The 16577-nt window shown below is 37.4% G+C and overlaps 1 protein-coding gene across 5 annotated transcripts in view; it reads left to right on the forward strand.

Moving 5' to 3' along the window:
- Window positions 1-16577, forward strand: part of SLIT2 (slit guidance ligand 2) — a 257533-nt gene that overhangs the window by 12702 nt on the left and 228254 nt on the right. For all 5 annotated transcript variants that reach the window (XM_074147922.1, XM_074147924.1, XM_074147926.1 and 2 more), the window contains exon 4: window positions 7843-7914. In XM_074147922.1, coding sequence (XP_074004023.1) covers window positions 7843-7914 — 72 coding nt within the window. The remainder of the gene's footprint in view (window positions 1-7842; window positions 7915-16577) is intronic.

The following is a 16577-nucleotide window of genomic DNA, read 5'->3' on the forward strand; positions in this document are numbered from 1 at the left end:
CTCAGTCTTCCTTACTTGGGAAGGAAGCGCATCGCTTACTTATACACGTTGAGATCCCTCTAAGCCATCTCCTCCCCAGGCTAAACAGTCCCAGCTTTCTCAACCTCTCCTGCTGTGACAGGTGCTTCAATCTGGCTGCTTCATCATCTTTATGCCCTCCTCTGGACTTGCTCCAGTATGTCCATGTCTCTCTTGTAGTGGGGAGTCCAGCACTGGGCGCAGCCCTCCAGATGTCTCATCAATGCTGAGTAGACGGGATCACCCGCCTTGACCTTCTGGCAACACTCTTTCTAATACAGCCCAGGATGCTGGTGGCCTTTTCTGCAAGGGCACGGTGCTGGCTCCAGTTTAATTTCTTGTTCAGCAGGACTCCAGGCCTTTCTCTGTGAAGCCAATTTCCAACTGGTTGTTCTACAGTGTGTGCTGGTGCATGACGTTATTGCTGCCCAGGTGCAGGACTTTGCTTTTCCCCTTTGTTGAGCTTCATGAGGTCCTTTTTGACCAATTCTCCTGCCTGTCCCAGTTCTGCTGGTACTTGGTGCATCAGTCATTCCTTCCAGTTTTGTGTCATCTGCAAACATACTGAGAGTGCACTCTGTCCCATCTTCCAGGCTGTGGATGAAGGTGCTGAACAGTACTGGCTCTAGTACTGACTCCTGTGGTACACTAATAGTCACTGTCCTCCAGCTGGACTTTGTGCCACTGATATTTGATCTTTTTGATCTTTCCACACTTTGAACTTGGCACAGACAATTTTTAGTCCACCATCTGCTTTTGTAGCCTGGTCTTCATCAGTTTGTCTATGAGCACAACTATTATGAGAGTGTCAGAAGCTTTACTGAAGTCAAGATAAACAACATCCGCTGCCTTCCCCTCATCTGCCAAGTTCCTTATTCATTGTAGGAGGCTATCAGGCTGGTTAGGAATGACTTTCCCAGTTATAAATCCATGCTGACTACTCACAGTCATCATCTTGTCATTACTGTGTCTAGAAATAGCTTCTGTTTTGCTCTATCACCTTCCCAGGTATTGAGATGAGGCTGCCCAGCCTGTAGTTTCCTGGCTTTTGCTTTGGTTTTCAATTTTTTAAATGCCATAGGCAGAATTAATAAGAGTAATGACAGCTATTTATAGAGGCATTGTTTCTGTTCAAACAATAAGGAATACAGAAGCTTCCAGAAAACAACAACCTTGGTTTCTCTACTTTCTTCATAGCAAAAAAAAAAAAAAAGCCAAAACCCAACTAAACAAAGACCTTGTCCTAGCTCAGATCATATTGGAAGACCTTTTAAAAAAAGAAAACTGAGTATAGACTCCTAAATCTCTGTGTGAAATACTGTTCTGCATAATGTATGGAGAATTGATTGGGGTAGCGGGGGAATGTGGTAATTTTGGACTCAACATCAACCCTGTGTGAGAAGAAAATGAAGGACAAAAAATATGTTAGGGTTCAAGTAATACAATGTAGTACTGTAGTTTGCAAAGTAACTTTCACCACTTCCTACACAAGTAAGAAACTGAGTTTGCAGCAGTGTCTGTCCTCCTTTCTTTCAGATTTTTTTTTTTTTACTAAAACAAATATCTAATTGGTATTTGATATTAAATTGGAACTAACTTAGTTATCTTTCCTAACTAGTCACTATTTAGCCCGAAAAATGGAGCCCTGATTAAATGGTTCTTGACCTGGGGAAAACTTTGACTTAGGCATCCAAATGCTCTAAGACCATCCTTGAATTCCTCAGATTCCAATTTTTATTCATGTGGTCAGTAAACTTGATATTGCTAGGTTTAATGAGATTATGAGTAGTTTGACTAGAGATGAGAAGATCTTTGCAGAGAATTCTTAATGGAAAAACTGGCACAATCTTTTGCTTAGTTCTTAGTTCTTGGACCTTCTCACTTGATGACATGTTCATGCAAGTCACATTCACAGACAGCAGTTGCCAGATGTGTCGAAGTTCAGTGGCTTTGGACACAGATGCACAGATGTTCTCTGCCTCTGGCAGATACAGCATCATGTATTTTGTTGAAAAGTTATAAGGCTTGCCTTCCTTGCAGGCATGAGCCTAAGTCAAGCTCGAGATGAAGTTCTCTGGTGAGGAAATAGGCATCACACATTCTAATGTATATTATTCTGTTCCTATGTATCTGAGGTCAGGTTTCTAAGACTTGATGGTTAAACCAGTCCATGGTGATGATTTGGGTGCTGTGCGCTAGCTTTCTGTTTTAAGGTACTTGGATGATTTTGTAGGTTGATTTTGTATTTCCTGGGCTCTTAAAGCCTGAACTGATCTTAGACCTTTCCAGTAAATGCATATCCGTGTAACCTCTTGGAACTAGTTGAGGAGCCTGGTGGGCTCTGTCATTGAAGTAGAAAGTGCTGTTGCATGGGCACTCAGCTGTTTGTTTACTAACATGTCCTTTCATTTAAAATGTAAATTTAATGAAAAAAATGCTTGTGTGCTTTTAAAGTTTATTAATATTTTGCAAATGAGCTTCAGTGAAAAGATGTTCCATAGTATTTTTAAATGTGTGTGATAATAATGTTTTCTGCTGACGTGTGTACGTGCTTCTTTGAAGAGTACCATTTCTAAGCCATACAGTGCAGTGTGCTACTATGTGCAGATAGTGTATTTACTTCTCTCTGCTGAATTTGAAGGAGGAATGAAAAATAATGACTTCTGCTATCATTAACTTTGTGTGAGTTGGAAGCCTTCTATCCTTCTTCCTGAAGCAATGGTGGTAGAATAAAATGCATCTGTAGTTAGAGTTTTGGAAGGCTCTCAGTCTCCGTGCACCCAATGGGATAGTCTGTTTCTAATTAAAGAATACAGCTGGCTTATAATTTATTTGGAACAGCTCTTAACTTCGATCAGTTTTCAAGTTATCCTTCAGGGCTTCTGTTATTTTAGGGGGCTTATGGCTGGAATTGCATCTACTTGAACTAAAATCCACTGGAGGGCAACTGGGAGGGATGGAATAGCAGCCTTCCAGTACCGGTGAGGTGGTTATCAAAAAGCTCAGGCCAGGCTCATCGCTGTGGTGAGACGATGAGCATAAATTGATACGAGGTTATGACTGGGTATAAGGGCAAAACTTCTTCACCGCAAGGAGAGCAAAGCACTGGAACAGCTTGGTTGCCGAGAGAGGCTGTGCAGCCTCGTATGCAGGTGATTACAATGGGACCAGAAGCAAGTTATGGTGAAGGTTGTAACAAGTCTGGGAAACAAATACAGACCTGCTCATGAATTATAGCAATTGCAGATGATTACATTGCAGACAGTGTAATTATGAGTTGTGTTTTTTTTTTTTCCTCCCATCCTCCCCATGCATGATTGATACCAGATCGCAGCTACTGAGTCATGAAAACTTGAGAGAGACATCAGAATGGATTGGTGGCATGGCTGAACTTCAGTGGATTGGGATGTGTGTCACTGGGAGCGTGAGGTGCTCTCCCTGCAGTTTACTCTAACTCTGTGGTCCTCTGCATACCCTCTGGCTGCATGCAGAAGACAAGTAAAATCTAGATATGCACCCATCTCTGCAAAGCTAGCCTGTTCTCTACAGCCAGTAAGGAGACTCAGCTCTGGGAGCTTTAAGCTGATGTATTTAAAATATTTTGTGTGCTTCTGGTAGTATGTGGACTTCACTTGAATTCATCGTGAAAAACTCAAAAATTTACCTGTACCAGTCTTTCGATTTGCCAAATCTCTTCCTAAAGATGCATTCAGTAACAGAAGAAAAAGTTATAGATTTTAATTGCAACTATGCCTCAGTTCTGCTAAATTGAAAGAATTCTGTGGTGTTGGATCCTCATCCATTCATTTCTGGCCACTGCTGAGGGACTTCACAGTCCAAGGTATTGCAATGTTAGAAGAGATTCTCCCATACGTTTTCTGTTGCTTATACCACTAACACTTCATCTCTGCTGAACTCTCTGCTTTTGCTTGAGAAAAGCAAATTTTTCTAGCCCATTTGGGAAACTGAATGGTAGCAGTATGGAATATCTCATCACTATTTCTTCAGTGCTTCACCTTGAACTTCATGCCAGTTCTGGAAGAGCAGTTCAGTTGATGCAACTGAAATTTCTCCTCTCATGTTGGTCCCAGGGGAAACACTGGCTGTGGTGAGGTCTCTGCCAACACACACTGGAAGAAAATGTGGTGCAGTAGCTGTAGTTCTTTGCAATCCATAGTCATGGGTTCTGCGATCCATCTGTGCATCTGAAACCTCAGGTTTCAGCTCCAGGGAGAAAGGGGATCATGCCTGTCTCACTCTTGTTCCATTATGTCTGTGTGTTCTGGATAGGTACTGCTATTTCGGGCAAAATGAAACATGAGGTCACCTGAAAAAGTGGAAATATTGGAGAACTGTGTATATTAGTGAAGCGTTTTAAAAAAGGAATGTGTTTTTTGGAGTCATTATGTGGCGCTGTCTCAAAGATTGAAATCTCTTCATAGTGACTGTTGAAGCTGTTGTGTGCTGTGATACTATACTACTCCGTGCAGTCCGGATTTGCCTTACATCCTTTTTCACGTGTACTTAACGTGTGAATTCATAGCATTATTTTTAAACAGAACTATATATTATAGTCTTGAAAAATTCATTTCAATGAAGTCTGGTTCATAAAATCTCCTTGTAGAAAGCTTAAATACAGCGCTTTGACCCCTATGAAAGCATCTGTTATAACTAGCTAGATGTAAAGAGTAGCCAAAGCCTCTTTTTGAAGTATGATAAAGGACATATTTCCCACTATTGCTTTCATGAAAATTAGTGTTTGATATTCTGAGACGCTGGTGATAAAGAATGGTCAGACTTTTGGTAGAGAAAGCTTAGTTCTAAAAGAAACTCCAATGAATGGGATGAAATTATTCCAAGTAGAAGATCAGTAATTTATTTCACTTGTGTATTCCCTTAGCCACTTAGTCAAAGCACAAATGTTTTGATTTTGTGAAAGGCAAAGTAAAAATGTAGGTTGAAACACTAATTCTAAGTGCCAAACTCACTTGGTAGAAACCGCTGAATCACGAGGGCAGAGCTATTTATTGTTAGGTTAATTAATGAAATTAGATTTTTAAAGTCTGTACAGCAGCACATGCATCAGTATGTTAACGGTATACTCAATTGTGTGGGCCATGTGAACAACAGGTAAACTCCTGATCTAAATTATTAACTGCTTGTATAGAAATAAGTGTTTCTCTACACTGTGCACTGGCACAAGTGTTTCACCTGTGAAATATCCTTCTAAAGTGATGCTGTGTGTCCTTGTAAGACTGTTGCTGCAGATAGTGAAAGGCAGCCTGCCTCAAGAACTTTATCATCAGCTAATATTATGTCATTTGTACTATAGTGCCTTTTTTGTAATATATGGAACTAAAATACAGATACTGAGTGATTTCATTGCCCCTTCAGGTAGAGCTTGCCATTATTGTCTAGTGTCTGAACCTAATAGACTCCTTAAAAATACTAACAGAAATTTTTATCCCGAATAGCTTCTGATTAGAGATTAACTTCCCAAGTCTTTACCCTGCATGTTTTCCCATGTACTTTTTCATATGTAATGATGGACTTAGAGGTTTAAGTCTGAACTATCTATTTAGGAAAGAGAAGATGAATGAATTCTTACTTCTCTTTTTTTTTAACCCTTTGTTCAGGTTCATGTCTAAGAATTCCATTTTCACGTTATTCTTTTCTGATCACAAATGTTACTATTATTTTGAGTCCATTTTCTTCCTACTACTTCATTTTTTTGGCCTTAGTATATGCTTTTATATATAAATTTACTAAAGGTAAGAAAATATCTATTTAAAAATGACCTTATTTTGAAAATACAGTAGATCCACAAACACTGAAATATATCACTTTCTTTTTTATGTAGGTAAGATTTTCTTTTTAAGCAATGTTCAAATCGGAAGTCTTCTGCTAGTCATTAACTTCTTTATAGCTCTATCTTTCTTTTATATTAAAAACTTTCCTTCTACTGATTTGGAAATATAACTTGCAAGATCACAATGCAGATCTGTGTGTGGTTTTTTTTGGTTTTTTTTTGTTCCTGAATTAAGCCTTGTTTTTCCTATTTCTTATTAAACTTCATCTTCAGTCATGTCACTTATCCCAGTACTATAGTACTTCTTTTTCAGGTTCTCTTTCATCACTCTTCATTTACTTTTAATCTTCTGTGTGATTTAGATTTCTTTTGCTTAAAGAAATTAGAATTATCTGGTGCTTGACTAACAAAAAGGAACGTGACACTAAAACTGGAGAAGTATGGATATCTAGATCTCAAAGCTAACTGCTTGCATATGGTTTGAAATGTGGGAGCAAACCTGTGGGTTTTTTGGATTATTTTGCTCTCATCAGTAGTCACATTGAACTTTAAAGGATCAATAACTAAGAGAACCAAACCATGGAGCTATGTAAAACTGGATATTGAGTTTGTAAGTGTCTGTATCTGTGGGAATTTATGGAAAACCCTTTAAATTTGAAAGACCTTTAGATGGAACAACGTTTATGAAAAATGAGCCCTGAGAGGCTAAACAGGTGCAATTGTTTGAATCCAGCCCTAAGACTAACAATCAGGAAATTCTGAAGCTTTATAAAATTTTAAAATTTAATTTTGCAGAAGTGCTGTCCAGTATCTTTTTTCACCTTGTGGAATATTTGGTAGCAGTATATAACGTAACTGCTGTAAGGATAACATAAATATCAGCTAATACCAGGCAGTCTGGTGTCCAGAAATGCCTTGAATTATTGCATTGAGAAGCACCATCCTTTGCAAACTGGGACTTGTGATGAGCCTGATGGGACAAAACAGGTTTTTCAGTACGTTGCTTTGCTTCAGTAGCAGGTGGCATGTGTGGTGCATTGCTTGGAAACAACCAAAAACCTGGTTTGAGCTTGAATTCTTGACTGGTATGACTCTGCGCTCCAGGGCTGTCGCTTACGCACATTAGAAAGAATTATCTGCATTGTGTGTTTAAAAAAAGATCATGAAGAGGGAATATATTTGTCTTGGCTAGAGGTTGTTCTATTGCCCCTGGCTATACTACTGTAGGATTTGAACTTGTCACCTCAAACGAAGTAGGTTTGACCTTGGTCAGCGTGTTCAGTGAGAAACTTCATAGACAAATGGGTACCTCCCAGATACCAGTTGCAGTTTTTCCTTTTCTACTGTCTTAGGTGCAACTCATTACATTTTTTTTTTATTTTTAATTTAACTTCCTTTTGTTGTATCTTTACAGCTATGGAAAGAAAGTTGTATGCAGCTCCCCCCCCTGCCCCGTAATGCCAAATATAAGCTGGGACTTTTTCGATTTTTCCCGACTTTTATTTGATCAGGGTTTCTGTAATAGTTTTCTTTGTTTTGTTTTTTTAATTTATATAGGTTACATGGATCTTTAGATACGTTCTCATTACTTATCTAAGTGTATACATTTGATACCTGTTCCCTGGAACATTTCCATGGTCACAAAATGTCTACTTCATTATACCAAGAGGAACACAGAATTGGTGGGGAGTTGAAGTTACACTGCTGATATTGTATTTTTAGTTTTCTGGCTGTTTTTGAAGGATAGAGCCCTGACTTAGTGATTGATTCACACTACAGAAATTCAAAATCTTTCATAAAATAGGTAATATGGTCTGGTGGGGAAACCAGAAAATGTAATTAGTCCATGGTAAATTTACTGCTGGACCATGTCTCCGCTAATGGACCGGCATTACATAGCCTTTCTGGTCTTTAAAATCAGCTTGTTACAGCACTGGGATGCCTGCTCGAAGTGATTGCATTGCATTGTTGTAGCATTTGTAATTTAACACAACCTTTTCTTTTTCTTTCTAAAGGCGCCTAAACAGAAATAACCTCCAGTTGCTTTCTGAACTGCTCTTTCTGGGGACGCCGAAGTTATACAGGCTGTAAGTAGGCACGACCCAATAACTATTATTCTGGAAAATGTGGAATTGGTCTGTTGTGTCTTGCATTAGGCTTTTTGTCTTTTGCCTCAAACAGGGTTACAGTGCATCTGGGAACAGTGATGTTTTGTTCAAGCTGAGTACTTTGACTGCTTTGCAAGACTTTATTTTTTAAGTTCAGGTTAGGTACTCATAGTTGTATGAGACAAAATATTGTTTCATCCCTTCCCTCTTCTGTAATGAAGTTTTACTGAAAGAATACTTTTGCTTTCCTTTTCTTCTGTTTGGGTTTTTTTTTTTTTTTGGTTTCTGTGTTAAAAGAAATAAAGAAATGCCTGTGGAGATTCTGACCCAGAGCTACAGCACTGTATAAGCGCTTTGGTTTTGTGGTGTTCCGTTCTTGTGGCTCTGCACACTTGCCCAGAAAAATCATAGCAGTGGCAAATGGTAGGTCTGTGGAGAAGTCTCTCCTGTGTCTTAGCAAAGAAAACTAAGTTAGTTAAACTCTGGGCAGGAAAAACTATGAAATGTTTACCTTAAATAAAAGCTGTATCAAAATGGGTAATGAGTTTTTGTTTTGGTTGTAGTCTTTGGTTTGATAATGTTTTACTCTTGGCAATATTTTTGAATTAATGGTTTGACCCCTTGGCCCTTTTAAGAATCCACTTATTTCTCTTGCAGTAAAAATGTGAAGTTTAGATATTGATTTCTGTATTTATCTACATGATCAGATATTGTAACAAAATAAATTTCAAGGTACCTGTAAGTTACAGTATGTGGTATGGAAGGGATACAACATGACACACTTAAGTAGGCTTTGAAAAGGTGGTACAAATTCAGCCCTGTTTTAATTAGATATGTATTTGACATATTTCTTTAGACTTCAGGTGAGCCTTCTGCTGTTGAAATTGCTGATTTTATTGAGTGTTTTCCCTTGTGTGCTTGGAAAAAAGAAAAAGTGAAGGTGGAGGAAGGTGGGGTTCCTCTGATTTGTTTCTGCTTTAGTACATGGAAATATTCTTGAGAACAAATGGTATAATGAAGCTTTTATTTTGAGGAATAAAAGCTTCATTATACTTTGAATTTTGTTTTCATATTGTGAAATAATAGTTCTTTTTTCCCTTCTCATAGTAATATGAAATGGTAAACTGAAAATTACTCTGTTATTAGTGTAAATATTTAGTTCTGTGTATTCTTGTTTCTTTCCTTTGCTTTGGATGTAGGCTTTGTTTCCAGAACTTCCCTGCAATGAGTTGCTAAATTACTAGATTACTAGGCCAGAAAGCTCCTGAAGGCTTTGTTCTGACAAAAATATTTTACTCTGCTATAATAATATTATAATATATTCATATGTGGTTTTTTATATTTTTATATTAACAGTTGAGTCTCTTTTATAATTTCCATCAGCCATGACAAAGATATTGCTTCCATCAGGAAGGAAAATGAAAGGGATTTATGATCATTTTATTATTCCTCCTATAGTGTAATGGTTGTTATCTAAATTCATGTAAAATAGGAATGAGCCGTAATTTGCAGGCAAAAAATGGATGCACGCTTCAGGCAAAATCGTACTTGAATATATTTAATTTGGAATTGTATATTTGATAGATGCTTGTCCTAAATCTATAATGTCCTTTGACATAAAGCACACAAATGCTCATAGCATATATGGTGGAAAGTAAGAGATCACTGGCTTCACAGTATTAAATTTCCTCTGCCTAAGGGTTATTGTTGATCAGACCATGAAAGTGAATGTCTGGTTATAATGTATTCATGAATAAAAGAAAATATGAGCACTACTGAAAATCTACAGTCGCTTAACACTAAAGTTGTAATTAAGAAAAATGTCAGGCCAATGAAAGGACTGATGCTAGTTAAAGGGTCTTGGTCAGTTTTTCGTATTATATGTAGCTTGATCACTATGAAGAATACGAAAATGAGGTGGGTTTTTTTACATACATCATTGTATATGCTTATATGTATTTACATTCAAGCAAATATATTTCTAAGGAGAATAAAGTTTCTCTAAATGTGATCAGTAACACGTATAATACGTTTCGGTTTTAGTATTTATTTTTGGCATTCAACAGCTAATCAAACAGTGTGTGTACTGCGAGTTTTCAACATAGTCTTGAGCTTCTGTGAATAATAATTACCATTTGACCCTTGGCTGTAAATGAGATGCCAGGTGAAGAAGCACACATGCTTGTTGTGTAGCCTAAATGCAATATAAAAGAAAGAGGGTACACTGTATATGAATTATGATTAGACACAGTTGGTTGCAGCCAGCGGCCGGCTATGCTTTCCCTTTGCTGTCTGCTCCAATTTCTCTTTGGACGGGTTGAGAGAGCACTGCGTGTTCAGGTCAAGATGTTTGCCTAGAAATAGTAGTACAGTTGCAGCTGTGTTTGCTGGAGCAGGAGACTAGTTTAAATAGCATTACCATTTATCCAGTCCATTAACAGAACTCTGTAAAATAATACCAACTCTGCATAAACTACAGGACAGTGTAATAAAATTACAAGCACTTGTTGACAGATGGGAAGTGTAAGTAAAGGAAAGCGATAGGTTGAGAGTTTAAAAGAGACAGTGCATTATTTTCTGTGTCTAAAGACGCTTGATTTTCAAAGGTAATTAAACAAATTCTTTTTCAGGTTACTTTCCTTCTGATTTAGCAGCCTTCCAAGAAATCTCCTGGAACTAGTTAAAATGAATAATTTTAGTCAAAGCAGAAACTGATTTTCCCATTAAGAGCTATCTGCAAAGGTGTTTTGACATAAATATTTCAATAGGAAGTAGTTAATGCTAAAAATAGTCTAAGTAGTGCTGTAGGGTATATTAATCTTACCTTGCAAGGTATCTTTCAAAGCAAAATGTACATGAACCTCTGTTTTGATCCAATCCTGTTAAAATGAAGGTGCTGTTGTAAATCCCCTGGGGTAATGCAAGTCCTCGTTCAACAAGTACTTTCCCTGTGAGAAGGGGGATGAGTTGTTTCCAGTGACCTGCCTGCCCACTCACACCCGCTTGTCTCGCATCAACGATGGTACCTTTGTACGGAGAACCCCTCCAGCCCAGTGAGTGCTTAGCTGAGGCAAATAGATTTTGACTGCTTACTTTGGCTGGTTAGATCACAGTTCATTGATTGCCCGCTTGCTGCAGGATACCAAGTGGCTGGACCCAAAGCTGTTTGAAAATTCGGTTTTAAAGGATACCTTTATTAATCAGTGGCATGTAAAGGTTATTGAATGCCATGCACAAAGCTTGTCCCTTTTGATTTACATTTCTTGCGCTTGGAATGAGGTTAAGTTTCCTTACTGACCAATATTTGCTTTGGAAAAACAATCTTTCTAGTGGATGTGGTCTGATATTAAATACATTTTTCTTTCTAATATATACTTGAGAAGATAAACATTATGAATAAGATGTTTCACCTCTAAAGGACAAAACCTTAATATGGTCTGATTCATAAACATTCCATTTTGAGATGTCTGTTAGTCACTTTAAAAAAAATTCCTAACAGCTAATTATTGAAGGAGAAAAACTACTAAACATCAAAAACCCCCTTTTTAAAAAAAAAAAAAATCTTAGGCCAGAACAGCAGCAGCAACAACAACAAAACACGCTGCATGGGGGGCCCTTGCAAAAATTCCTCCTGAATTAATTTCTGCCAGCTATGATTAAAGTGTGTGGTACTAGATGTGTCAGACACCATAGTTCTCTGCTTCATTTTACTCTTGGCCTCTTTGGCCCCTGCCACAATAAATCCCACAATGGTTAGGCAGGAATTGCAGGTTACAGTTGCCAGGGTTACCGTTGTCCGGTCGGACCGACATCATTACTCATCCAGCCCGCTACCCCGAGCGCCGCTGCCCGCTCCGGGCGGCTGATGCAAAGAGGAGGAAAGTTCTCCAGGCGGCTCTCGGTCTCTGGTTTTTGAGCTGCTGCAGAAGAACCTGTGATTTGCATCATTTGCTGTGTGGTTTTTTTTTTACCTTTGCCAAGAGACAAAAACCCCCAACCATTAGCTAGGAAAGAAAAAAAGATACAAAGATGGTATATGTAAGGTGCTAAAACAGCGACTTTTAAAATATTTTTTTAAGTGCTGGTCTCATTGTTAAGGTAGCTGCACTTGAGGCTTAATTTATGGTTTTGTCATATTCCTTTTGGCAGTCATCATGGCAAGTGAGACTGTAGTCATCATTTTGGAGAGAAGATATTTATCTTCAGTCTGAATCTGTTTTAACAGCTCTGGAGAAATGGCTTATTAAAAAAGTGCTCATTACCCCAGAGCCTCTGAAATCCTATTCCAACTGCAAACAGGTGGCTGTAGATGTTAAAAATCACAGGAGGGGCAAGAATGAGTTTCCCATTTTCAAAAGGCAATATTGAAGAATTCCTTCTCCTTCTGCAAGTAGATCCGCTGTTGGATGAGAGTAATGGGCGGGTTTCCCCTGCTGTATGTGCTGCGATAACATTACTGCGCGCTCCACCTTGTTGCGGGAGTGTGCTGGATGTGCAGCAATTAAAGATTTATTTGAGTGTGAATTGTGAAGCCACCTCATTTCTTGATTCTTCCCAAGAAAGTGTGTTGGTGTCTTTTTAGTTATTTGTTTAAGTTTTTATAATTTGTTATGGGACATTCTGGCAGCTTGTGTACAAGGAAACTTGATATTTTTTTTTTGTAATGATTTAAGTCTTATCCTTTTAGAGTTAATAGAAACAAATAAGTCTTCCACACATTGTGTATATCCTGCCAGTGTTATGACTACTTGTGGTTTTCTGCCACAGTTCAAATACAATGTTTAAATTGTTTTATCTAAACAAATAATACACTCATGAATAGAGAAGTTGCTAAGAACATACCAATTTTAATACCAGTTATTTTTGATTACCAGCGTTATTTTAGTAGCATCGCTTTTGAAGAGTGACTATAGTTCTTAGAAAATAAGTATCTTTCAAAATTATTAGCTAAGAGCTACTGGATATAGTGTATGTACACAATTTTGGCTTTGTGGTATCATAAACCAGCAACTAAAAACAATTCCCTAATTTAATACATAACAGTAATTACTACTCTTTCTTGCAGCGTGGAAGCACCATTACCATAACTTTGCTGTGTCAGTGCGTCGTTACCAATACAGGGTCTTAATGCTTCAGTCGAGGATGTTTTTGGAGTGAATTTGGTCCCACACGCTGCAAGTCCGCTGTCAGTTAGTCCTGTGAGTTTTATTTTTGCTGTTATAAATAAAGATGGGACTTTATAGGTAAAGATAGGACAATCTAAAAATAGGTATTAAAAAAAATATTTGTTGAGGTTCATTACTTGTATGAAGAAACTAAAGTGAAAACGTTGGCCACTGTGCTCGGTTTCGCTGTGCTTATCTCTGGCATTCACTTCTTGGATGGAAGATTTAGGAGATAAACTTTTGTGAGACGTTATAAAGGCTGTTTGCTCCTCCTTTGTCACCTGTAAATTTTTTAATCTCGGAAAAAAAAGTGATTTAGGAGCTTGAATACTTTATGCAACTTGGCTTGCTTGCGTGTCTTTTCTTTTGTCCTGCCATCACTTGCTTCTACCTTCAGTTCTCATTCTCTGCTAAATGTTTCGAAACTGTAAACTTGGTCATCCTTTAGGAGTTCATGAGCAAAACAAAAATACCAACTGCAGTTGTGCTTCAGACATGAACCCTACTTATGTAGGGTTAGAGATGGCAAGCGGACTTTTCAGAGATTTTGGAAGTGCTGCAAAAACTTGTTTAATTTATCAGGTGATTTATTTTTGAGCACAGAAGCCAGAATTATATATAAGCATTTGGTGTACAACTTGCAGCAGTTATATCCTAGCAACAGCAAACATTCAGCCTTAGATGGAGCTGAGTGAGTGTTGGTGGAACCAGAATGAACTTTTGAAATGTAGTTCAGGAAAAAAAAAGTAAAATGTATTATCACTGTGTGTAATTACTGGACTTCAAACTTCACTACATTACTCTTCCTGCCCTTTGATTTAGAATCTCTTAATCTGTAGGCTTTTCCTGAGCTATGCTTTCTTTTGTATTTTCACAGCACCTGCCACGATGCTGTGCAGGGAAAAAAAATATGGTGTACCAAATATACCGAAATCAGACTAAATGTTATTACTTGAAGTAATAGTATTGGATTTTTAAAATTCAAACCAAACGTTTTTCATATGAAATGGTGTTCTCAGGATGGATGTTTGTATTGTTAATTTTGAGATAATTGGAGGATGTCTTTAAATTGCAGTTAAATTTGCCTTTATTTCTTTAATTATAAAAATCCATAATTTCTTACAAGTGGTATTTCCTTTGCTATGGGATAAAATGGCAAATTGGATGGACTTCTGGGGCTGTAAGCTCATTCTGCTACTGGGCAGATCACTAAATCGTTACATAGTCTGCATTACCAAGTGATATAGCTGACTAATTTCAGTGAAAGGCATCTGTAGAGATACTTAGAACTATTGATTTTTCATTAGAACAAACACTCCAGAACAGTTTACATAGTCACTTTTAACCTTAATTTGAAAATCATGTTAAACACCAAGCAAGCAGAAATACAGCTTAAGGCGATTCTTCTGGACTAATGTAAATATCTAGAATTCAAAATCTTTGATGCTATTAGGTGTTGATACTTTATGTCTAAGGCAAAAACATGAATAATATTAATAATTACTTAAGCCAAAGTAATTTTTAAAATGTGGTGGTATTCAGAGTAATGGAGGCATCTACTATAGCTGTTATGGGTTTGTTACCTTGACCTGTTTGGCCCCAGACATAAATAACTATCCTTCATAATTTTGTTGACATGATAGCGGTCAAAGCTGAAAATTCAGATAATTGCTTTTTAATATGAAAATGAAAATAACCGGGTTTGGGTCACCTGTAACCATATTCATGCCCAGTCTGAATCACTCCCTGGGTTGTTCCTGGAGGGTTAACCTTGAAAGCTTTGGTAAATTGTGATATAGGAAACCTTTTAGGCAGGAGTTAAGTAGGAAACTGAATCTCAGTGAAGGAAGTAATGAAAAGTAAAAAGGCATGTCAGAGGAAATGCCATTATTATGTGGTGCAGAAACATGGTGTGAAATGTTGTAAAGAGGACATCTGTAAGTCTCGGCTTGCACAGAGTGGACGTTTAAGTGCAGTCGTGTCATCTTGATTAAAAAAAGAATAGAATAGAAGAATAAATCAGGCCAAGGGAAGATGTGAAAGTATAGAGGCTTGTCCCTATGATGGTAGGTTTCTTCTGCGAGTGGAAGATTAAAGCCTAAAGTAACTGAATAGCTGAGAAAAGTCCAAAGAAAGGTTGATTGCTTCCCCTCCAACAGTTCCAATTGATTGAAAAAAGCCTAATTTAAAGTTCTGTTTGTTCTGTGTCTTAAACCATCAGAATTTTCTTTTAGAACTGGAGGAATGCTCTGGAAGAGAAAGAATCCAAGGATAAAAAGTCATTGCAGGCCAACAATTGTTCCTAATCCTCACAAAATGCTGCAGAAATTAAATTTATTCTTTATTGCTCAAAGTGTTACCTAGGTCACTGGGCGATGGGAAAATTGAACTGGAAGTCGAGTAGGCACAATCTTTGTTTTGTGTCTAGATGCTTAACCTTAGACACGACAAGGCATCTTAGTGTGTTGTGGGAACTTGGTTCAGAGTATTAACACCAGGACGTTTATTACCCTGGATTTATAATAGGCTATGCTGTCAGTAGATGAAAATGTTGTGTTTACATTTCAGTGTTAAATGATCATTTAATTAACACCTAAGGAAAAAAAAAAAACCCTTGTGAAATTCTTCGCAGCTTTTATTGTTGGTTTCCTTGGAGGTTTTAATATCCGAGTTACGCTGCAGTTGCTTCTATAAGTACAGCTAGAAAAGACATTTATGAATGTAGTCAAGAAGGACAGACAGTTTAACCCCTGTTGACCCTTCATCCTGAATGTTGATTTATATAGCATTTTAAATGCATTGAATTTGTTTTAAAGCTTTTTAAAAATTACTCACACAGCATTCAAACGCATGTATCTTTCCTTTTGAAAATATTCCCAAAGTGTACATTGTTATAAAAAGCATAGTTTTTTCCCTAGAAAATTACTTATACGTATATAAAATGTATAAAAAAAAATATTTTACATTAATAAAAAAAAATTGTTGTTTTGCTAGACTTTTTGTAAGAAAAAAAGGTTTGAAACAGGCAACCTATCGTGTACTGGTTGTAGTAGCAACTGCCTGAATTCTTCAAAAGGAGTAGGAAATTGGCAAGGGAAACAACATTATTGCAAAAATGCATATCCGCTTTAGCCAGCACAGATCTACTTTCGTGTGTTCCAATGCATCAAAGAAAGTCAAGGCTATCTAAAAGCTTTAATTTGCTCTTGGTCCTTAATAATGCTTTTTGTTGTAATGTTGATCTACAAATGCTTTTTGCAATAATGTTGCCCTACAAAGCATGTTTGAATAGTTTTTTGCATCCTAGAGCTAAAGCTATATGAAATGCTTTTTGTTAAAGAGCAGCTGCTCTTCAACTGATGTGTTTTTATAAACACGCTGTAGTAAAAACCGAAATTACAGTTAGGTTTAGAGATTTTGGGTTGTTTTCTGGTTTTTTTGGTGGTTTTCTGGTTTTGTTTTGTGTTGGTGGTTTTT

The sequence above is a fragment of the Numenius arquata genome, chromosome 5 (assembly GCF_964106895.1).
Source record: "Numenius arquata chromosome 5, bNumArq3.hap1.1, whole genome shotgun sequence".
NCBI classification, from domain to species: domain Eukaryota; kingdom Metazoa; phylum Chordata; class Aves; order Charadriiformes; family Scolopacidae; genus Numenius; species Numenius arquata.